This window comes from Protopterus annectens, chromosome 1.part1 (genome assembly GCF_019279795.1).
Source record: "Protopterus annectens isolate FY-2018-M chromosome 1.part1, PAN1.0, whole genome shotgun sequence".
Taxonomy (NCBI): domain Eukaryota; kingdom Metazoa; phylum Chordata; order Ceratodontiformes; family Protopteridae; genus Protopterus; species Protopterus annectens.
In genome coordinates, this window is record NC_056726.1 from 321,689,380 (window position 1) to 321,714,155 (window position 24,776).

Genomic DNA, 24,776 nt, shown 5'->3' on the forward strand with positions numbered 1-24,776 from the left:
AGTAGCAGGAAATGTGTTAAATGTCTGCACATGAGCACACACATACACACACACACACACACACACACACACACACACACACACACACACACACACACACACACACACACACACACACACACACACAAAGAAAATGTAAAGGCCTAAAGTCTAAGGGGTCAGATTTGGGGAATTTAAAATGTTAGGTTATGCCCCTGTTGCACTGGAAGACTAGTAAAAAAGAAAGTTTTATGCTTTCTGCTAGGGATAGGTTCCTGACCCAGAGACTCCCCAGACTCTGGAATATACTGCCCATACATGTCAAGCAGAGCACCTCATTGGCCCTCTTCAAAAGGAACCTTGATGATTGGATGGGAGATAGGAAATTCACCCGGGGGATCATGTCAGTCGCCCTGCTAGGCAGGGGCCCAGAGAAGTAAATATTGTGGGAAAAAATTTCCAGGGAATTGTTATGGCTAGGCTTGCATAAGCCTTAGGGCCGATAGCCTAGTACCAACCTATGAACCAATAAGACAAGTAACCCCCAGCTTCATCCAAAGTGCAGCAGTCAGGCAACCTTTTAGGAGCACTGAAAGGGTACATCAGAGATGGGGCCCTGAAACCCTTGATTCTGTGCACCAGCTCTGCCACGAGGCCTATGTCTATTGTCATTATTCCCCCACTGCCTCTGAGAGAGCAATTACAAAACCAAAGCTTCTTGTCTCATTTCTGGTTCCTAAAAAAGTCCTTTGGGGTTTAAGAAGTGGATGTCAATGGCAGTCAAGGTCTTGCCATCCTGCTGTTTCACCTTTGGTCCAAACACGGTGGAGCTGCAACAGTGATATGGAAGGACATCAAGGAAAACCCTCCCTATCATCAAAATTAGCATCCTTGGTGAGGGACTCCCGAAAGGAGTCTAAGTGCCTGCTTTTCCACACATGCTTCCATTGTACCTTTCTAGTGGGAGGTTGTGGAGAAGACTGAAGCAGATGGAGAATCCACAATGTGAACTGACTAGAGACCTTGAGGGGCTGATTATCCCAAAGTGGCAAGAAGAAGAGGCAAAAGACCAAAGAAGCCAATTAGGGGGGGGGGGGACTGCTTTATGCGGGAGACAGATTTCTGTTTTCTAGACTTCGAGAGGATTCTCTCGAAGGCCTTAAGGCTAAAGCAGGCCATGTGGGGTCCGAAGAGCCTGACAAGGGCATGCTCTGAGAACCAATCCAGCTGAGCTCTGAATCGATCCCAACCCCAGGCATTAGTGCTGACCTCTTGGTCCGAGGATCTGTCAAGATCTAAAGTGATCAGAGTTGCGCAGTTCAGAGATATTTGCTGGACTCTAAATGACCCCAGTCTTTCAGCTCCAACACAGGCAATCCACAGGGTGGATGGGAGATGGAGTAATTACCAAAGGAGGAGAGGGATGATTAATGTCCCCCTGACAACAGATGGTGCAGAGACAACCTTCCGCTGGATATGGGTCCTCAGGAGCTTCCTCATCATCCACTGACCTAAAAGAAGAGGCCACAGTATGGCCTGGAGAGACACTGAAAGGATCTCTCCTGAAGGAAGGGGGAATGTAGCCTTGGACGAACAGGTTATGGAGAAAGCCTAGATCCAAGAAAAAGGTGGAGTGGGAGGTCATATCCTGATCAGAGCTAACTACAACTTCAGAAACTAAGTCTTCTTAACCTTTGGTGACAGAACCAATGTCCCAGTCAGATCAGGGGATTTTCTGCATTCTTTCTACAATGTTTCTTCAATATTTTCTCAGAAGACACCACCTTATTATCTTTATCCCTTATTTTTCACTGATGACTTGACTGGAAGGAGAGGATGAAGAATGAAGGGTTACCTTCTCCCCTGGAAGCAGTGAGAAGCCCCTTTAAGACCAGCTTAGATCATCTGTCAGATAGAGCTCTGGCACTGAAAGTAGAGCAAGCAAAGCAAAGATATGAGGCCCCCAAACAGTAAAGGTACTTAGCGTGTGCATCTATGGGGGAATTTTAAGGCCACAAGAAATGCACTTTTTAAATCTGAAGGCCTTGCCCAGCATCCTGAAACAACAAAGTTAACATAAACCACCACCGACACCAAAGTATCAATGTTATCTAAAGTATCAAACACTTGTTATGCTAACCAAAATAAGTGAATCTTAGGTTTTAAGCAACAAAAGTACAGTTTTGTACCTACCATAAATGTAGATGTTCGAGTGTACACCCTGCTGCAGTCATCACACTTGGGTTATCCTGTCGTCAGGCGGTCCCGCAGTTGGCCGGAAGTCCAAAGTCTTGGTCCGGCGTCGGTTGCTGTCGCTTCTTCCCTGACGTCAGTGCGCCAGGGGTATATATAATGCAACCGATGCCATTTTCTTCAGTTTTTCTTGCCCCAGATGTCAGGTGCCCCCAAAAAGGTGGTCAGTAATTAGTACCAAATTGAGTAAACTTTGTACAAACACAAAATCCCTTCAGCTATAAGCAAACACATCAGGAAGGTATTGTAGAGATTTAGCCAGTTAGATAAGAGGGGATGGAGGGAGGGTAACCTGGACTGCAGCAGGGTGTACACTCGAACATCTACATTTATGGTAGGTACAAAACTGTACTATGTTCATCGTGTTACCCTGCTGCAGTCATCACACTTGGGTTGAATCCCAAAGCTAAGGATGGGTGGAGGAATTATAGAGGGTTAGAGGAGGCTAGAAGGCCCTGCAGAACTGCAGTGGCGAAGCCCGCCCTAGTCTTAGAGTAAAGTGGTAAGTGATGGTGTTTGGTAAAGGTGTGTACTGAACTCCAAGTTGCAGCTTCCAAAATCTCCTTGGTTGGAACCCCCCTGAGAAAGGCTGTAGAAGTAGCTGTTGCCCTGGTAGAGTGGGGCCTAATGGTAGCAGGAACTGGTTTTCCATGATGGGTATAGCAGAAACGTATGCAATGACCTATCCATTTGGAAATGATTTGTTTTGAAATAGCCTTCCCTTGTGAAGCTGTAGCATAGGATACAAAAAGCTGATCAGATTTTCTGAAAGACTTAGTTTTGTCCAAGTAGTAACGAAGTTGCCTGTGAATGTCCAAAGAATGCAGGAGTCTCTCACCTTTGTTCTGTGGATTTGGGAAGAAGGTGGGTAAGTGAATGGTTTGATTTAAAGCCACACTGGAAACCACCTTAGGCATAAAGGAAGGATTAGTTCGTAGAGAAACTGTCTTGATGGAAAATGAGGAAAGGTTCCACTGCCATTAGTGCCTGTAGCTCTGAGACTTTTCTAGCTGAAGTTATTGCTAGCAGCAAGGCAGTCTTCCATGATAGGAACTGTAGATCTGCAGAGAAAGCTGGTTCAAAGGGAGGTAGCGTTAATTTTTCCAGAACAAAATTGAGGTCCCATGTTGGTGTAGGTGCTCTCCTGGGTGGCCTAATGTTTTTTGCCCCTCTGAGGAACTGCCTTAGAAGTGGATGCGAAAATAAGGGTGGATCCGTGTTGTAGTGGGCTGAAATAGCTGAAGCATGGATTTTAATGGAGGAGAAAGAAAGTCCTTTGTGCAACATCTCAGTTAAATACTGTAGAATGTGAGACATGTGAGGCTGAATTGTGTCTTGGCCTTTGGCTTGGTTCCAGGCACAAAACCTTTTCCATTTGTCCGAATAAGCCTTCCTGGTGCTTGGCCTCCTAGCTTCCAGAATAACATCCATAACTGCTTGGGAAAGAGGAGCTGGCTGGATGCTTAGTTGATTTTCCATGCAGCCAGATTTAAGGTTTTTTTGCTGGCTGTGAAGAATCTGATTGTTTTGTTGTATGAGCAAATGGGAAATTTGTGGTAATATCCAAGGTGGGCCGTGGGCCATGTTCCTCAACAGTGGGTACCAGTGCTGGCGTGGCCAGTCTGGGGCTATGAGAATCAGTCATGGTCTCTCCTTTTTGACTTTCAGAAGTACCTTTGTGAGGAGAGGCAATGGAGGGAAGGCATATACTGTCAGGTTTTTCCAACTGAAAGAGAGAGCGTCCACTTTCCAAGCTTGATGGTGAAGTGTCCTTGTACAAAATTTTGTTAGTTGGTAGTTTTAAGGACTGGCAAACAGGTCTATGTCTGGAAGGCCCCATTTTTGAGTTATCATTGTAAATACTTGTGGATCTAGTTTCCACTCATGGGGATCCATGATGTTTCTGCTGAGGTCGTCTGCCAATGTATTCTTCTTTCCTGGCAGGAATTGAGCTTGTAACTGAACTCGGTAAGCCAGAGCTGTGTTCCATAAGATCATTGCTTGCCTGCATAGAGGGTAGGAGTGAGTACCTCCTTGTTTGTTTATGTACCACATAACTGTGGTGTTGTCCGTCTTTATTGTAAGTTGTCCTGGATGTAATAGATTCTTGAAGACTGTCAGAGCATTCTGTACAGCTAGCATCTATTTTTGATTGATGTGCAGATTCCTTTGATCTGCAGTCCATATGCCTTGAATGCACTGTCCTGCCATGTGTGCCACCCAGGCGTAGCCTGATGCATCTGTTGTGATAATTTGCCTGGCTGGGGGCAAGGTGAAAGGCTGACCCTTGTTGAGGTGACATGCCTGTGACCACCATAGAAACTCCTGTTGTAGGCAGGGAATGAGAGATATCATTGTGTCCAAGCTGTGGCTGTGTTGAGACCATACGCTTTTTAGGTACCACTGTAATTTCCTCATATGCAGCTTTGCAAATGGTATTAGTAGCATGCAAGATGCCATGAAGCCCAAGGCCTGCAGAATTTTTCTTGCAGTTAATTGGGTCTTTGTTGCCATTGTTTTGAAATATTGAGTCAGTTGTAGTTGTTTGTCTGGCGTCAGATAAGCCTTCTGGGCTGTTGTATTCAAGCTGGCACCCAGGAATGTCATATTTTGTGAGGGTACTAGTTTTGACTTCTTTTCGTTTACTGTGTACCCCAGGCAATTTAGTAGATGTTTTACAAAAGCCAGATGATGTAAGAGAATGTCCTTGCTTTCTGCTTGGATGAGGCAGTCGTCTAGGTATGGGTATATTTGAATTCCTCTTTGTCTGCAGTATGCAATTACTGGTGCCAGGCATTTTGTGAAGACTCTGGGCGCAGTAGATAAGCCAAAGGGCAGTGCAGAGAATTGGTAATGGGTTGAACCTGCAATGAAACGGAGGTATCTTCTGCAACTTTCTCTGATAGGGACATGCAGGTATGCCTCCTTGAGGTCCAACGTTACTAGCCATGCTTCCTTGCCCAACATGGGAAGAAGCTGCTGTAGTGTTAGCATCTTGAATTTGGGTACTTGTAAGAAGGTGTTTAGAATTGAAAGGTCCAGAATTGGTCTCCAGGCATTGTCCTTTCTGGGCACTAGAAAGAGTCTTGAGTAAAATCCTTGACCTTGCTCTCGAGTAGGTTCCAGTTGAATGGCTCTCATGTCCACGAGAGCTGTAATTTGTTTTTGTGCCTCTGCCCATTGATTTTGTGGCAGGTTTGGCATTCCTCTTCTAATTGGCAAGGTGTGAAAATGGAATTTGTATCCTCGTAAAATTATGTCCAGGACCCATTTGTCCTTTGTGACAATGTGCCAGTTGTCTGAAAAAAGTGCGTGTTTTCCTCCCAAGGGGGCTGCCAAGAGAGTGTTGCTTGGCCAGATGAGGTGCAAGTCATTGAGTTTGCCTTCTGGTAGATTGGGACCTGTCTTCTCCTCCCTTCTGTGATGTAGTGCCCCATTGGCGAGGTTTGTACTGGGCTTGTGGTTGTCCTCTGCCTCTTGGACGTCTGTATTTACCCCTCTGTGGTCTGTCTGTAGCTGGAAAGGACCAAATTTTTGTTGGCCAGTTTCTGCTGAAGTGAGGGGGCTGTACCTGTAGGAAATCTTTGACTGTCTGCATAGATTTTGCCTTATCCTCCATTTTCTTTAAGACTTCTTCTGCATTAACTCCAAAAAGAACATCCTGCTGTAAGGGAGCATCTAAAAGCTTTGCTTTAACATGATCAGGCAGAGTTTGTTCCTTTAACCAAGTATGCCTACGTATAACAGACCCAGTGACAGCTGCTCTGCAGGAGGCCTCCAAAGAATCAAACCCACATTGTAAGGTATGTTTGCCCACCTGTTCAGTTGCATGCAACAGATCCTGCATTTCTTTCAATTCAGACTGTTGAGGGAGAGTGGTCATTTTTTGCTTTAACTGAGAGATTAGAAATTGCTGATACTTAAGCATGTGAAATTGGCAATTTAGTGCCCTCATAGCTAGAGTGGCTGAGGTGTAAACCTTTTTCCCCCACCTGTCTAGTGCTCTGGAATCCCTCTCAGAGGGTACTGGATTTTTAGCCATAGAAGCCTTAGCCCCTTTGGGACCCTGGGAGATTGTCTCTGGGTCAGCAACAGGGCTTTTATAAAAAAATTTGTGGGAATTAGGCACTCTATAGTATCTGTCAGGCTTGGCCGGAGCAGGAGGTACAGAGTCTGGGTTCAAACTGGATTCTAAGTAAACATCATCCACAATGTCTAAAACTGGTGGGATGGCAAGTGGTCTGTGCTGGGGGAGTAAAAGAAACTCTCTGAGCCTTTTCTTCGAGTCAGAGTAGTCCTGACCTTCCCAGTGAAAATGTTCCCTCATAGTGTGTAAAGTTTCCCCAAAGGAGTAGTCTTCAGGAGGAGAAGCTGAGGGAATGGAATCCTCAGCATCAGAATCTTCATAAGGGGAGAAGGAGTAATCTTGGTCCTCAGAGGAGTCCGAAGAAATGGAGACTTGTTCAGAGGATGCATAATCTTCCTCTTGTCTAGGCCTTTTGTCTGGAGGGGGCTGGGAACCCCTGATTAAAGAGATCAAATCTTCAGCCATTTTGAGCATCCGTTTCTTAGGCATGGAACCTTGAACAGGGGACTGAAGTGCAGTCCTTTTAGATTTAATAGGAGTCTTCGTCTTAGGATACGTTTTAATGGTGAGCGTCGTCGGTCTGAAAATGCCTTCAGAAACTGATGGCGTTTCTGCAGTACTGACATCTTTTTCAGCAATGTCGTCGGTAGGGCCCGAACAAAATGGCTGCGTCGGCCTGGTACATTCGGGCAAAAGTTCCGAAGCGGTCTCGGGTGCCAGATCAGCGGTAGTCAGGGGCTGCATCGGAGCCTCACTGAAGACCGGAGACCGGACCAGCCGAGGCCTCAGAATCTGGCTTAGGCCTAGGCTGTCTGTCCTTATCCTTGCGTTTTTTGTGCACGCCGGTAGTCAGTTGTGCCGACGGCATAGTGTAGTTAAATTTTCTACCGAAGTAGTGTCGTGCGAAATCAAAGCGTCTTTTAATAGTACGCTTATTAAATCTAGCACAAAAACGACAACTAGTGACGTCGTGGTCTGGGCCTAGGCAAGGTATGCAATAAGAATGAACGTCCTTATGAGGTATTTGCTTCCCACAAGAAATAAAATTGTTAACTTTTTCTGACATCGGTCTGAGGCAAGAAAAGTTTCCCCAACGGGGTACTTAGCTTTATAGAAGACTTCGGTCTGAAATTCGAATTCGAAAATCTCAGGAGTGGGCCGACCGGCACTTGCGAATTGCTTCTGCTTCGGGCACCGCGCGGCAAGAAAGACTGGGGAAAATGGCATCGGTTGCATTATATATACCCCTGGCGCACTGACGTCAGGGAAGAAGCGACAGCAACCGACGCCGGACCAAGACTTTGGAATTCCGGCCGACTGCGGGACCGCCTGACGACAGGATAACCCAAGTGTGATGACTGCAGAAGGGTAACACAATGAACATCCTGTTTGACAGAAATCATAACTAACAGCAGGAAACAGAAGGTAAAATGCACACTACACTAAAGATTTTTTTTAAGTAAGGGGAGGAAGCAGAAACAGACACAAACAAACTCAAAGGAAATAAAGGGAAAAAGTAGCACTAGCTAAGAATCTCAACAAACTAAAGAATAACTGTTCAAAAATACCACTTACTGGCTACACTACCGTGCCAAACAAACAGACCATGTCTCTAGCATTCAAATGACAAATCAGATCTAAGTTGTTTAGCTGATGGAGGGGAATTATGGCTAAGGGGAGGCTCCACAGACTTGGATCCAAAAAGTTCAGAGCTGCCAATGTCTGATCCAATAACCCATCAGTTGAGGGTGGATGGAAGAGACAACATAAGATATACTATTGATCATGAAGGATACTGCCTATGTAATAGAATTAATTATACATACACGACATTTTTAATTGCTCCCGGCTAACCTGACTTTATCCCACTATAAACTGGGACTCATACATGAACCTAATATTGCAGGCCCAGAGCTTCCTAGACATTGTCAACATAAAAACCATGGACCAGACAGCGAAATCTCCCACTTGGGGCAGCAACATACTGCACCTGGTCGTCTCTAACATGGGGGAATACACTGGAAGTGGGAGGGTGCAGCAATACCCTCTCTGATAAGGTTGGACAATAAAGCTTTTCCTTTGACATAAAAGGTTTCATTTATGAACTATTCTAAGGTAAAATTCCTACTATTAAGTACTAACCTGACAAAATTTCAAGCCCCCCCAACCTTGAGAACACTATTGTCTATGCAAAATTGTTCACAGAGACTTTGTATGATTAAGTTAAAAATGCATACAGACAACTGTGCCTACCAGGAATAAGCACAAAACAACCTCAAAAAACATGCCACCCTGGTGAAATCCCAACATTAATAACAAAAAGAAGAAAGTCATGGCAAAGAAGTACAGTTTTGTATCTACCATAAATGTAGATGTTCGAGTGTATACACTGCTGCAGTCATTACACTTGGGTTATCCTGACGTCAGGCGGTTCCCCTGTCAGCCTGAGTTCCAAAGTCTTGGTCCGGCATTGGTTGCTGTCGCCTCCTCCCTGACGTCAGTGCGACAGGAGTATATAAGATGCAGCCGACGCCATTTTCTTCAGTTTTTCTTGCCCCAGATGTCAGGTGCCTCTAAATAGGTAGGCAATTCCAATTGCTAATAAAACATACTTAGAAAAGCAAAAAGCAACTTACAGCTACCAGCAAATACTCTCCATAGGTAGTAAGGGTAGAAGACATAGGTACGTACCAGCCAGTAAGAGGGGAAGGAGGGAGGGTAACCTGGACTGCAGCAGTGTATATACTCGAACATCTACATTTATGGTAGGTACAAAACTGTACTATGTTCATAGTGTTACACTGCTGCAGTCATTACACTTGGGTAGAATCCCAAAGCTGAGGTAGGGTGGCTGGCTCTATAAGGCATTAGGGGTGGCTATAAGGCCCTGCAGCATTGCAGAGGCGAAGCCAGCTCTGGATTTAGAGTATAGAGGCAGATGGTAATGCTTGGTAAAGGTATGTACAGAACTCCAAGTTGCTGCTTCCAAAATATCCTTGGTAGGTACTCCCCTGAGGTAGGCAGTTGAAGTGGCTGTTGCCCTGGTGGAGTGAGATCTAATGCTGCTAGGTACAGGTTTTCCATGGTATGTGTAGCAAAAACATATACAATGTCCTATCCATTTTGAAATAGTCTGTTTTGAAATGGCTTTTCCCTGTGCTCCTGCAGCATATGCTACCAATAATTGCTCAGATTTTCTGAAAGCTTTGGTTTTGTCCAATTAGAAGAGTAACTGCCTGTGAATGTCCAAAGAGTGCAGTAGTCTCTCCCCTTTATTGTGTGGTTTAGGATAAAAAGTTGACCGGTGAATAGTTTGCTTTAGAGCCACACTGGATACCACCTTTGGCATAAATGTAGGGTTAGTTCTTAAAGACACCCTGTCCTGGTGGAAAATGAGGAAAGGTTCCACTGCCATTAGTGCCTTTAATTCTGAAACTCTTCATGCTGATGTTATTGCCAGGAGCAGAGCAGTTTTCCAAGAGATATATTTTAATTCTGCTGTGTTAGCTGGCTCAAAAGGAGGTAAAGTTAGTTTTTTCCAAAACAAAGTTGAGGTCCCAAGTTGGAGTAGGTGCTCTACGGGGCGGTCTTATGTTTTTAGCCCCTCTGAGGTACTGTTTTAACAGAGGATTAGAGAAAATTGGTGGATCCATGTTGTAATGAGCAGAGATGGCAGAGGTGAGGATCTTGATGGATGAGAAGGAGAGGCCTTTGTCCAGCATCTCAGTTAAGTATTGCAGTATCTGAGGAATGTTTGGGACAAGAGGGTAAAGGCTGTGAGCTTGGTTCCAGGCACAGAATCTCTTCCATTTATCTGAATAGGCTTTCCTGGTACTAGGCCTTCTGGCCTCCAGAATGACATCCATGACAGCTTTGGAGAGAGGCATTGCTTGCTTGACTTAGGAATCTTCCATGCAGCTAGGTTTAAGGTCTTTAGCTGGCTGTGTAGTATTTGATTGTTGTGCTGAGTCAGCAGATGTGGGCTTTGAGGCAAAATCCAGGGTGGTTCTTGTGATAAGCTCCTTAAGATTGGGTACCAGTGCTGGCGTGGCCAGTCTGGTACAATCAGGATCATCTTTGGCTCTTCTTGCCTGGCTTTTATGAGTACCTTTGGCAGGAGAGGTAGTGGTGGGAAAGTGTATACTTGTAGGTTCTCCCAGCTGAATGAGAGAGCATCCACTTTCCATGCTTGTGGATGGTAACTCCTTGTGCAGAATTTTTGTAGCTGGCAGTTTATTGGGGATGCAAATAGATCTATGTCCAGGTTCCACCATTTCTGTGTTATCATTCTTAATATTTGTGGATTCAATTCCCATTCGTGGGGATCCATGATGTTTCTGCTTAAGTCGTCTGCCAGTGTGTTTTTCTCTCCTGGCAGGAATAGTGCTTGCAGATGAACTTGAAGGTTTATAGCTGTGTTCCACAAGGTCATGGCTTGTCTGCATATGGGGTAGGAATGAGTGCCCCCTTGCTTGTTTATGTACCACATAACTGTGGTGTTGTCTGTCTTTAGCAGTAGTTGTCCTGGATGTAGCAGGTCCTTGAAAGCTATAAGGGCATTTTGTACAGCTAGCATCTCTTTTTGATTGATGTGAAGATGCCTTTGTTCTGCAGGCCACGTGCCCTGAATACATTTGCCTGCCATGTGTTCTCCCCAGGTGTAATCCGATGCATCTGTTGTCAGTGTTTGCCTGGCTGTGGGTTGTGTAAAAGGCTGTCCCTTGTTGAGGTGACAAGCTTGAGCCCACCATTGAAACTCCTGTTGAAGGCAAGGGATTAGTGGTATAACTGTTTCCAAACTTTGACTGTGTTGCGACCATACATTCTTTAGGTACCATTGTAGTTTCCTCATATGCAGTCTGGCATATGGAATTAGTAGTATGCAGGATGCCATGTAACCCAAGGCCTGCAGAATTTTTCTTGCAGGGAGTTGGGTCTTTGTTGCCATCAATTGAAAGTATTGAGTCAGTTGTCCTTGCTTGTCTGGCGTGAGATAAACCATCTGGGCCGTTGTGTTCAAGCTGGCACCCAGGAATATAATCTCTTGTGAGGGCACTAGTTTTGATTTCTTTTCATTTACTGTGTACCCCAGGCAACTTAACTTTTTTACAAATGCCAGATGCTTTAGAAGAATGTCCTTGCTCTCTGCTTGAATCAGGCAGTCGTCCAGGTACGGATAAATTTGAATTCCTTTCTGTCTGCAAAATGCAATTACTGGTGCCAGGCACTTTGTGAAGACCCTGGACGCAGTAGATAAGCCAAAGGGCAGTGCAGAGAATTGGCAGTGCATTGAACCAGTTATGAATCTGAGGTATCTTCTGCAGTTTTGTCTGACAGGGACATGCAGGTATGCCTCCTTGAGGTCCAAAGTCACGAGCCAAGCTTTCTTGCCCAGCATGGGAGGAAGCTGCTGTAGTATCAACATTTTGAATTTCGGAACATCCAGGTAAGTGTTTAGAGATGAAAGATCCAGAATGGGCCTCCAGGCTTTGTCCTTTCTGGGTACCAGAAAGAGTCTTGAGGAAAATCCTTGTCCTTGCTCCTGTGATGGTACCTTTTGAATAGCTCTAATCATGAGTGCTGTAATTTGTTTTTGAGCCTCTGCCCATTGATTTGGTGGCAGATTTGGCATTCCTTTTAACCTTGGCAGAGTGAAAAAGTGGAACCTGTAACCTTGAAATACAGTGTTGAGAACCCATTTGTCTTTGGTGATCATTTGCCAGTTGTGGTAGAAGAGTGCCAGTTTTCCTCCCAAGGGGGCTGCCAAGTGGGATTTGTTTGGCAGCTGTAGTGGGAAGTCATTGGAGCTGCTTTTCATATGGTTGGGGCCTGTCTTCCCCTTCTTTCTGGCCTGATGCAACCCATTGTGGAGGCCTGTAAGGACCTTGTGGTTGACCTCTACCTCTTGGACATCTGTATCTTCCCCTTTGAGGTCCGTCTGTAATTGGAAAGGACCAATTCTTAGTTGGCCAGTTTCTGCTAAAGCTAGGAGGCTGAACCTGTAAGAAATCCTTCGCCGTTTGCATAGATTTTACCTTATCCTCCATTTTCTTTAATACCTCTTCTGCCTTAACTCCAAATAACACATCCTGCTGCAAAGGTGCATCCAGTAATTTTGCTTTAACATGATCTGGTAACGTATGTTCTTTTAACCAAGCATGTCTTCTAATGACAGAGCCTGTAACTGCTGCTCTGTAGGAGGCCTCTAGAGAATCAAAACCACATTGCAAAGTATGCTTTCCCACTTGTTCAGCTGCATGCAATAAATCCTGCATTTCTTTAAAATTAGGAGGATCTGATTCTGGAAGCATTTTTTGTTTTAACTGAGACATTAAAAATTGCTGATATTTTAGCATGTGAAACTGGTAATTTAAGGCTCTCATTGCTAAAGCTGCAGACGTATATACTTTCTTTCCACATCTGTCTAATGCTCTGGAATCTCTGTCAGAAGGAACTGGATTCTTGCCTGATGAGGCCTTAACTCCTTTGGGTCCCTGAGAAATAGTTTCAGGGTCAGCTACAGGGCTTTTATACAGAAATTTATGTGAGTCAGGGACTCTGTAGTATCTGTCAGGTTTAACAGGGGCTGGAGGTAAGGAATCAGGATTTAAGCTGGATTCAGTATACACATCATCCACAATATCTTACACTGGCGGAATAGCAAGGGGTCTGTGTTGAAGTAATAAAAGGAAGTCTCTGAGCCTTTTCTTGGATTCTGAGTAATCCTGGCCTTCCCAGTGGAAATGCTCCCTCGTGGTATGTAGGGTTTTCACAAAGGAGTAGTCCTCAGGCGGTGAGGCTGATGGAATTGATTCTTCAGCATCAGAATCTTCATAAGGGGGTAAAGAGTATCCTAGGTCTGAGGATGAATCAGAAGAGATGGACACCTGGTTGGATGGGTCATAGTCTGCATCCTGTCTAGGCCTTTTATCAGGAGGGGGATGGGACCCCCTGATCAGAGTGATTAGGTCTTCAGCCATTTTGAGCATTTGTTTCTTAGGCATGGAGGCCTGTCCTGGAGAATGCTGTATTTGTTTCTTTGATTTTAAAGGAGGCTTAGACTTAGCTGAGGGTTTAATGCTTAACTGAGTACGTCTGAAGACACCCTCTGAAGCTGTGGGTTGCTCAGCTACTCCGGAACCCTCTGAAAGGTTAGTCTCGGTAGGCTGATTAACTTGCGCATCCGAAGGCCCAGCCATCTCCACGTGGGAGTCAAAGGCGGCCTGTAGTTCTACAGAAGCGTTCGTCAGGGGCTGCGAAGGCGCCTCACTGAAAACCGGAGAACCAGCGACTGGCCTAGAAGAGGCTTCGTTGTCAGTTTTGTGCCTCGGATGCCTATCCTTGTCTTTGCGCTTTTTGTGTATTCCAGTCGTCGGAAGTTCCGATGGCATGGTATAATTGAATTTTCTACCAAAATAATGTCAGGCAAAATCAAACCGACGTTTAATAGTGCGCTTGTTAAACCTAGCACAAAACCAACAACCAATGATGTTGTGGTCTGGGCCTAGGCATGGGATACAATCGGAATGGAAATCCTTATGAGGTATTTGCTTCCCACAAGAAATACAGTTATTAACTTTTACTGACATCGGTCTGAGGCAAGAAAAAGTTTCCCCAATGAGGTACTTAGCTTTGTAGAAGACTTTGGTTCTGGATTCGGAATGAAAATCTCAGGAGACGGCCGACTGGCACTTGCGAACTGCTTTTGCTTCGGGCACCGCGCGGCAAGAAAGACTGAAGAAAATGGCATCGGCTGCATCTTATATACCCATGTCGCACTGACATCAGGGAGGAGGCGACAGCAACCGACGCCAGACCAAGACTTTGGAACTCAGGTCGACTGGGGAACCGCCTGACGGCAGGATAACCCAAGTGTAATGACTGCAGCAGTGTAACACGATGAACATCTGAGAAATGCAACATCAAGGAGAATAACAACTCTTTCATCAACCTAAATAAGCAATTCAGAGGGCAAGTCAAGTCTACCAAAGCCAAATTTAAGGAAAGATAGCTTCTCAAGCCACGGAGAACCATAAGGCTTTCTTTAGCTATGTCCGCAAACTCAAAGGCAGTGCACAGCAATGTACATACCTAATTGTAAATGCAGCCACGTGTACTGAGTCAGAAGATACAAAAATCTAACGTCTAACAAACTGAGCTCCAGTTTTTCCCCTCTCTCTCTCCCCCAGCCATCCCTCAGGAAATACCATCAAACATACCCCCCCCCCCAACTATCACTAGGGAGCAGGTCCTCACCACACTCTCCAAAGCCAAGAATACAGCATCAGTGGGCCCTAACAATATCCCAGGATGCCTCCTTATAACATGATCTATACAACCCACTAAAGTCACTATTTAACTGCAGCCGCCAAACTGGCTATGTGATATGAATGGAGAACAGCAACAGTCATCCCTATGCACAACATCTGGCTGGCTATGGACCCCAGTAACTACAGATTCATAAGTCTGACTATTCTCATATGTAAAGCCATGGAAAGAATTATCATGGAAATGATTAACAATGACATAGGAAATCTTCAGACACTGGCTCCAACCTAGTTTGCTTTCTTCATGGGAAGATCATGCCTACTGAAACTGGTGGACCTCCAGAAGATCACCAAGACAATGGATGAGGTCAAAACCATGCATACCATATGCCTTAACCTGAACAAGCCCTTTAATACAATACCCCACTCGGGCATTGTAGACAAACTCGCAGAATTAGGTAGAATTGCTGGATAGCCAGCTGGTTCACAAATAGGGCCCAAGAAGTTAGGATAGAGGCATCCGCCTCCACAAACAGCCAGGTCACTAGCAAAGTCCCTTAGGGGTCTGTGCTGGGTCATCTCCTTTTTGGCATCTACTGCTCTGAAGTCAAGGCCACTGGATGACCAAGTCTGCAGATGACTGCAAACTAGGTACAGTCAAAGAAGCCTCACAAGACACTAATATCTTCCAAGGAGGGTTGATTCAGACAAAGAACTATGGTCTAAAACACAGAAATGCATAATAGGATCCTTCAGATAGTTAGCTTCCCCTGGACACCACCTCATTGATAACGCACCCCTAAGAGTAACCTGGCCTTCTGCCATCATGTGTCTGCAGCAGTAAGGAAATCATTCTTGCATTGCAGCGTATAAGCAAGGATATGACATCCAAGTTCAAAGTAAGTCATCATTCCACTGTATTCAGCCCTCATCGGATCAATTATTGAGTACAAGGCCTCTTTGGTTACATACCTGATCAGGCACATGCAATAACTGCAATGTCCACAAGGGTTCTTCACAAAAAAGGACACAACATGTCCTATGCAGATAACCTCAAATCCCTATCCCTGTACTCAGCCTCCTACAGATTGTTGAGGGGCAATCTATGTCTGGCATACAATGCATCTTTGGATCCCACTATGATGGACTTTCTGCATATCCTCAAAGCAGACAGCATCAGAATTACCCAATCAAGGGACTTAAATCTTGCTTGCGACATAAACAGGACATGTTGGGAGGCAGGTGTGTAAGTCATTAACTAACCCTTCTCTAGAACAGGCTTCCAGTACATGTGAAGTAGAGTTTTTCCTTACCCTAGTTCAAGTATAACTTGGGCTAATGGTTGGGGACACAGAAATTCACCTCTGATCTGGCACCTATGTCCATAATGAACAGAGGCAGCCTATAAGTGCTCAACCACCCAGTCCTGAAACTACATATGCCCCATAGAATAACCTTATGTTTCCTAAAACTTGTCTAGTACATTTGAGATGCAAGCCTAGTATACACCTATAAACCTACAATATGTCATCATTGCATTTAAACTGCATCATGTATATTAATGAAAAAAAAAAACATAGCATTCAAAACAAAAAGAAGTTATGTACTCACCATAACGTTCCATCTGAGTAGGTACTTCATTTGTCTGCAACCTGTGGGTATCGGATCCGACCTCGGATCCGAGCCGGCAGCTTTCCAAGCTACAAGATCAAAGCTCCTAGCTCCTCCCCCTACCCATAATCCCCTGCTATGTGCTGTATTACCTCAGATTGGTTTTTGCCCACTACACAACTCCAAACCTCGATAGAGGGAACAACACTGGACCTACTCTCCTAACAGGAGAAAAACTTAGGTGGTCAGAAGTCCCGACAAGGTTCAGGGGATGGCAGGGGGGGGTCGGTTGCAGACAAATGAAGTACGTACTCAGATGGAACGTTATGGTGAGTACATAACTTCTTTATCTGAAGAAGTTACTTCATTTGCTCTGCAACCTGTGGGACAGATTCCCCAGCTACCTAGGAAAAAACCTGGGTGGCCTTTACGGAAGGATATTCCGAAGCACCGCGGAGCCAAAGGAAGCCCTACCTCTCGATATCATATCCAGCTTATAATGAGAAATAAACGTATGAGAAGAGGACCAGGTAGCTGCTGAACATATGTAGTCCAAAGGAATCCTGGACCAAAAGGCTGCTGAGGTGGCCATAGACCTCGTAGAATGAGCATGAATTCCAATAGGAGCCGGTTTGCCTGAAGATATGTACCCGTGAACTATGCACTGACAAATCCAATTTGCTACAGTCACTTTGGAAATGGCCTTACCCATGGCCGATTTAGCAAATGACACAGACAACTGGTCCGACTTGCAAAAATCTTTAGTCCTGTGCAAGTAAAAACGTAGTTGTCTGTGTACATCCAGTTTATGCAATTTGTATTCCCCTCTATTCTGAAAATTTGGGAAGAACACGGGTAAATTTATTGACTGATTGATATTTGACTCCAAAGCCACCTTAGGTAAGAAAGACGGATTAGTCCTGAGGAACACTCTATCCTTGCGAAAAATGAGATAAGGATGCTTCATACACAATGCTTGAAGTTCTGAAACTCTTTTGGCCAAAGAAATGGCCACTAAAAAAGCCGTTTTCCAAGACAAGAATTTTAATGGTACCGAAGCCATGGGCTCAAAGGGTGGGCCTGTTAGGGCTTGTAAGACTAAGGTCAAATCCCACGGGGGCACCGCCACTTTCACAGGAGGCTTCAAAAGGAAAATGCCCTGCAAGAAAGTTTTGCATACTTTTGTAGAAGCCAAGGATCCTAATCCATCTCCCACATGGAAATGGGAGATGGCAGCTAACTGCACCTTAACTGTAGAAGCACTTGCTCCCTGCCTAAAAATCAGCGACAGGAAGTCTAGAATAGTCGGAATAGGAACTGTAAATGGATCCAGGCCCCTGTCTTTAGCCCAGACGGAGAAACGTTTCCATTTGCTGTTGTAAATTTTCCTAGTAGCCGGTTTATGAGCCACGACTAGAATGGCCTTCACAGGAGATGTGATACCGGGAGTCCTTGCCATCAGTGGAAATGGATCAACCAAGCCGCAAGCTTGAGGTTCACCAGGTTCGGGGTTTGGAATCCTGCCGGATGTGAAATCAGGTCTGGAATGAGATCCAGTATCCATGGAGGAGTCACACTGCGAGACCGCAGGTAAGGGAACCAGATCTGGCGAGGCCAGAATGGGGCTATGAGGATAACTCTGCTCCCCAACCGACGGGCTTTCTGTATGAACTTAGTCATAAGTGGGAGGGGGGGATAAGCATAAAGTAGACCGGGAGGCCAAGCATGGACTAGAGCGTCTCTGGGATTCTCCCCTTCGGGGGGAAGTATTGCGAAGTACTCGCTGCATTTTGTGTTTAATGGAGAAGCAAAAAGATCGCAGCGTGGCCAACCCCATTTGCAGAAGATCTGCTTCACAACTGATGGATTGAGAGACCACTCGTACGGAGTGAGAATCACTCGACTCAGTTTGTCCGCTAATATGTTGGACCGTCCCGGAATGTGCGTTGCTACCAGAAAACGGTTGGTGGATATCGCCCATTCCCAAACTCTCATAGCCTCTCGACATAGGGGGTAAGACCTGGTTCCTCCTTGTTTGTTTATGTACCAGACTACTGACATGTTGTCCGTCTGGATTGCAACAGTCCCCAGAGGTAGAAGGTCGTGGAGAGCTTGCAACGCTAGAAGCACCGCCCTCATTTCTAGGAGATTGATGTGCAAAGCGGTCTCTAGGGGAGTCCACGTGCCTTGGACGTTTCGGCCCAAACAATGCCCCCCCCCACCCGAGGCGAGAAGCATCTGTGGTCGGCGTGGCTTGGGGGGGATGACAAAGGGTCTCCCCCTTCCTTCAGTTCTGGAGCGTGGAGCCACCAAAGAAGGGAGTCCTTGCAAACTCTGCTCAGTGAAATCGGAGTGCTCAACGGATGGAGTTGTAGAGACCACTGAACTTGAAGGGTCCACTGCAGAACTCTCATCCGCAGACGAGCGTGGAGGGAGAGACCGATCGCTGCTTCCATAGATCCTAGTGCCCTCAGGACTAATTCCGCCTCCGGCGCCGGACTCTGAAGAACGGTTAGTAACTGAAACGACAAGCTGCTCAGCCTGTCCGCAGTTAGCATAGCACGAGAGATGCGGGTATCTAACTTGACCCCTATGAACTCCAGGACCTGCACGGGGCAAAGAAAGAACTTCTGTATGTTCACTGAGATGCCTATGGTCTGGACAAGGGTCAGAGCATAATCTCTTGCCACGCAGAGTTGATGCCTGTTGGTGGCGGTAAAGAGCCAGTCGTTTAGGTACGGAAATACCTGAATGCCCTGAAGTCTCAGGGCATCTGCAACCACTGCCATACCTTTGGTGAACATCCTGGGGGCTGAGGTGAGGCCGAACGGAAGAACCCTGAACTGATAATGACTGGCTCACAGCCGGAAGCGGAGAAACCTTCTGGATCGTCTGTCCATCAATATGTGGTAGTACGCATCCTTGAGGTCTATAGAGCACATCCAGTCGTTCTGCCGCAGGAGGGGTAGAATTGATTGGAGGGTGACCATCCGGAATTTTTCCTTGGGAATGAACAGGTTCAAAGCGGAAAGGTATAGTATGGGTCTTAGGTCCCCCGTCTTTTTTGGCACCAAAAAGAACCTGGAGTAATAGCCCAATCCAGACTGGTCTGGGGGGACGGGCTGGATGGCTCTTTTTTCTAGCAACTTCAGGACCTCTGAAGCCACTGCCTTCCTCTGATCGGGTGGAACATTAGGGAGGCGTCTGGTCTTGGGGGGTGGGTTTATGAAGGGGATGGAATAACCTCTGGATATGATACGGAGCACCCATCGATCTGTCGTAATGGACTCCCAATTTGACAGATGCTCCGACAACCGCCCCCCCGACTGCCTCCAGAGAGGGACAGCCGGGTAAGCCCTCAGGGCTGCTGCGCGGGTCTGTCCGGGAAAGGTTCCCTCGACCCGAAGTTACGCGGTCCCCCTCTGCCTCTGGGCCGGCGTCCACCTTGTCCTCCTCTGCCTCTAGAGGATGAGGCATCCGAAGCTGGATGGGATTGCTGAGACTTACGTTACATTATTTGGACTTTCATTGAGACTTACGGAACCACAGCTTCTTTTGTCCCCTCTGATTCCTTGAAAAGGATCGTTGGGGATTAGAGAAGCGGACTCCGACAGCAGACAGCGTCTTCCCGTCCTTCTCGCTTTGGACCAGCGTCTCGCGAACGGTCTTGCCGAAGAGCAAAGACCCGTCAAAGGGCGCATTCGCGAAGGACGCCTTGAAGGGGTACACAAAATCACAAAGACAGAGCCAGGAGTGACGTTGCAAGATGACCCCGGCTCCGCTGGCCCTAGCGGCTCCCTCCGTAGCATGGGAGAGTAGCCGCATGGACGTGTTAGAAATGGATTTCAGAGTGGCCATACGAGTCGAGAAACCTTTCTTGTCCTCGACCGACATGGACTCCGGGGGGGCAGCAGCGTATTCCTTAATCAAGTCTCGCTGTAGCCTAATGGTATGTGCCATATAGTTCAGCTCCCTTATCGAAAAGGTCGCTGAAGCAAACATCCGCTTCCCAATGCGGTCCAGCGCTCGAGATTCCTTATCCAGCGGGTGAACCGAAGAACTCTCCTGTGCGAGTTCCCTCTTGGTGGCGGCCGCCACCAACATGGCATCCACAGGAGATCCCTTGGCCCAAGACTGTCTATCCACTGGGGGGCCAAGGATCTTGTCGGGTCATTTCGGGATAGGCTCCACGGTGTCGGACTCCTTCCACACCCTGGTAGTAATTAGGTCTACCAGGGGGTCAGCCGGAGGGGACACCCAGGAGGTAGAAGGGCCAACGCCTCCAGGAACACGGATTCATCCACAGAAGTTTTTTGGGCAGACCACCCCCCTCTAATACACAACATTTCCATGATGTCTCCAAAGCAGACATCCTCGGGGGGTGACCTTGGGGAACCTTCCCCATCATCTAAATCCGTGTCGGTGGTGATGGACTCAGGGGAGTCCAGGTGCCTCCTCTTGCACCGACGTTTACGAGGGACCTCCTCGGTGGGACTATCTGAAGAGGGCTCGTCAACAGGGTCCTGTTCCTCCAAGGGAACCAACTGGAGGGCTTGAGCAGGCTGTCCCAATGGTCGGATGATGGAGGATAGACCCACATGCAGCGGGGGTACGGGAGGATCCAAAGCCCGAACCGGGGACCTGGAGGTCCTCGTCAGTACCCTCTCCACTACCTCAAAAGCCGAAGGAGAACTAGTCTTGCCAGGCTCCGAGAGCAATCTCCTCGGCTCCGAGGTAGGGATCGGGGTCGGAGCCAATGCAGCCGGAGCCGAGAGAAAGGTGTGCTCCGAACCCAACGGAGCCGAAGACACATCAGCTCCCCCGGATCCGACACTCAGCCCTCGGCCCCGAGAGCTCAGATCTGACAAACTCGAAGGCACAGTCGGCGTCGAAGCAACCGGAGCTATCGGTGCCGACGAATCCCCGGCTCCGAAAGGGCCCGGATCCTATGACTCCGAGACCCGAAAGTGGGTCGGAGAAGGAGTGATCGGAGCAAACATGGGGGCTGCACTCCCCCCTAGAGGGGGGAAGGCAAGAGCACCCCCATCTGGGTCTGGATGAATCGGCGCATCATCCGATCCATGTCCGCTTCGGTGAGGCTTCTGGTGGACCTTGAAGAAGTTGTCAAGGCGGGCCGGGAGGGCCGCCTCGACGACCTCGAAGGAGACCGATACTCCTCCTCCGGCTCCGGCGAAAAGCAAGGCGAACGGAGCCGAGAGGGGGAGGATTCGGAGACCCTCGAGGGAGACTTAGCCAGCTTAGATGGTGGGGCTGAGGGTTGAGTCTCAGCCCGCCTTTTGTGAGACCCATGTCCCTTGTCCTTGTGCCTCTTCTCCTTAGAAGAAGAGGTACCAGAGTCCCCCGAACTCAAAACCAAAGAGGGAGGTTGAGTCCCAGGTTGAGTCAGGGGCACAGAAGGCACGAGGGCTGCCGAGGCAGCCTGCGCCTGAGAGGGAGAGGAAGAAGAAGCCGATTCCTGAGGCAACAAGCCCGCCAGGATCAGCTTGTTCTTCCTGTCCCTGAGAGCTCGAGGGTTAAAGGCCGCACAGATTGCGCAGGCCGATGATAAGTGGGCCGCCCCAAGTATAAAACGCACTGAGTGTGGCCATCCGCCGGTGAAAGCTTATGGCCACACTCAGTACATTTTGAGAAAACTGCTTTAGGCCCTTCCGTCATGACACCACTCACACAAAACACACCCAAACACTAAGGGGGGATAGGGTGATACATGGGAAACTACAATTAACTAGTTAGAGATAAACAAAAACTATATTCTAACTACACCAGGGAACTACACACTCTCTCAACAAGAAAAATAAAATAAGAAATTTTATCCCAAAAATCACAAAAAAGCTTCGATCTCACCAATAGCCAAGGAGCTCTTCAAAGGTAGCTGCTTCAGCCGCGGCAAAAAACGATCTGAGGTAATACAGCACATAGCAGGGGATTATGGGTAGGGGGGAGGAGCTAGGAGCTCAGATCTTGTAGCTTGGAAAGCTGCTGGCTCGGATCCGAGGTCGGATCCGATACCCACAGGTTGCAGAGCAAATGAAGTAACTACTTCAGATCTGTCATTTTACCTCCAGGATGACAAGGTATTAAAGGAAACTTTTCAATTTCAGCCAAAGCATATACTGTCAAACTCGCCCTTGATAGAAGCACAGCCTACAGATTCTTTCGTAAACTATGCTGCAAACTGTCCACAAAAAGGATGTGTGAATATTCCCTTGTCAGAAAGAAAAAAAGTGCTGCCAGACTAGATTAATTTTACCCAGGATACATTCCTGTTTGCAATAGTAGCACCCACATTCTGGGAATTAAAACTGGTTACAGAAATCTCTGTGGAGTAAGAATGAATGAGGGTGCTACAAGGTAAGCTATTGTTCCTTGGAGTGAGTTGTGAGACTGTCAGGCAAATTCCCATCAGTGGTGGTTGGAAGTACTGGTGGTGTTCTGAGAACATAACCTGGGTTGAGCATGCATGTGATACATTATATTAGTCCATCAGACTGTGGCAGAATAACGACTAATTGGCTCCCTCTATCCAGCCACACTGAATTCTTGCTGCCACAAGAACCATTACAGGATCAAAGGCTGCCAAAGGAAATCCCAAACTCAAGGACTACAGAGAGAAAGCCAACAATGCATCACTTCCAGATAAGGAAATTCCTGCTCCAAATTTCAGAGTGGAGAAAATATTTAAATGTGTGAATACGGTAACAGCAACAGATGATGGCAAAAGAACAACTACCAAGATGAGCAGCAAAAAATGAGGTAAATGAGGACAGAGACTAGATTGGCAAGCCACTGATGCCAGTCAAATAAAGCCCAATAAATATGGATAAAGTAGTTTTGGTTGCCTTCCAAAAGAAAAGAAGAAAGTCAGACAACACAAAGCAAAACAATCTCCTTGTGCACTTCTATTCAAACCATGGACATGATTTATAATATGCACTTTCATAGTGAAAGTATAAACTGCTCTAGTCAAAGGTTTTGAACCTTCATGCAAAATGTGTGCTGCAAAATGTTCACAGTATAATTACAAAAAAGTGAATATAAAACAGAATGAAATAAGTGTAACTTTACAGTAACACAAAGGATATGCTGTATGTATCTTACATCACAACATCCTTACCTTCCAATGTTTGGAACAGACGACAAGTAAAGACCGCTGAGTGAATGTACAGAAAGAAATGCTCTGGCAGTTGACAGAATAAATAGGCTTAGATTCTTCTTCAAAGACAGGCTCTGTAACCTAGAAAAATATAGGACCCAAGTAATAGTATTTTATTTGCATGTGGAATTTCAGTATTTATGCAAAAACTAACAGCAGCACTCCAAATTTCACTAAATCCTGGTAACACCCCATGCAAAGGCGAACTCCAAAACATCTACATTACCGTTGAGAATTTCTTTCTCCTTCTAGACTTCTGCTGAGCAAATTTGCGAGAAAAATACAAAAAAATTACAATGATGTCATATTACACCTGCATTAATAACCTAATCTGTGGTATTTCTTGATAAAACACTATGCGAGCAGTTACTGTTACTATAGTTTTTGAGGAAATATCAGTTATCAGGGCATACAGGAAATAAAGTACAGTTATGTGGGTACTCAATTTTAAGAGATCACTGTGAAAGGCATTTTCAGTACATGGCCATAATTACGGCTGATATAATGGGCTGTTAAGAATATTATAAAACTTTCTTCTAGGTGTCAGCAAGATGTGGGGTACCATTTATACTCAATATCAGCATACATGAGATGACATAGTATATCAAGACAGTTTCCCTAGGGAACTGAAAATATAAAGGTGAATGAAGACCTACAACAGCACACAGCTAACACAATAACCAGTGGGTAAGAAGGGAAATAAACCTGTAAATGACCGAAATAAACATGTATCTATTGCAGTAACTTCTCTCAAAAATATATTGCTTTGATGAGCACTCAACTATGCTGTCTTACTCAAGTAGGCTGTTGCAGAAGAATTCATCATTAGGCCACAGTGCCATATAGTAACATTACTTAAATTGTGATCAGATGTGAAGACAACAATAAAGCGTGTGTGTGCAAAAAAACTGCAACACTACTCCTTTAAACTTTGCCTCACTACTATACATCATGTCAAAACTCAGGTGTTTGACTTGGATATAGATAGACTAGGTTACTGTTAACGAATGTATACAGTGAAAACTTCTAAAGCATTACAGGAAGGATATCACCCCCCCTAGCAGAATGTCCACAGAATGCACTGGTTAAAACATTTTCAGCTTCCTTTCCAAAAAGCAGCAGCCATAGCTGTAGCCACAGAAGGATAGGCTCGGATATGAAAGAGTCTTGCCATGAATTGAACAACATTGGATACATGGGACAACCATTAATAAATAGCCTGAATTGAAACTGATGATTTTTCTTTCTACTTTCTTCAGAAATTAACAATTAATCAGAATTTCTGAAGTTCTTTATAGTACAGTTGTGTACACTTACCATAAATGTAGATGTTCGAGTGTATTCACTGTTGCAGTCATTACATTTGGGGTAATCTGCTGGCAGGTTTCCCTCAGTCGGCCTGAAT

General features: G+C 46.1%; 1 protein-coding gene across 2 annotated transcripts in view; it reads right to left on the minus strand.

Annotated features, from left to right (window-relative positions):
* Positions 1 to 24,776, minus strand: part of WDR7 (WD repeat domain 7) — a 3,592,087-nt gene that overhangs the window by 3,281,074 nt on the left and 286,237 nt on the right. For both annotated transcript variants that reach the window (XM_044074906.1, XM_044074897.1), the window contains exon 6: positions 23,333 to 23,452. In XM_044074906.1, the coding sequence (XP_043930841.1) occupies positions 23,333 to 23,452 (120 nt within the window). The remainder of the gene's footprint in view (positions 1 to 23,332; positions 23,453 to 24,776) is intronic.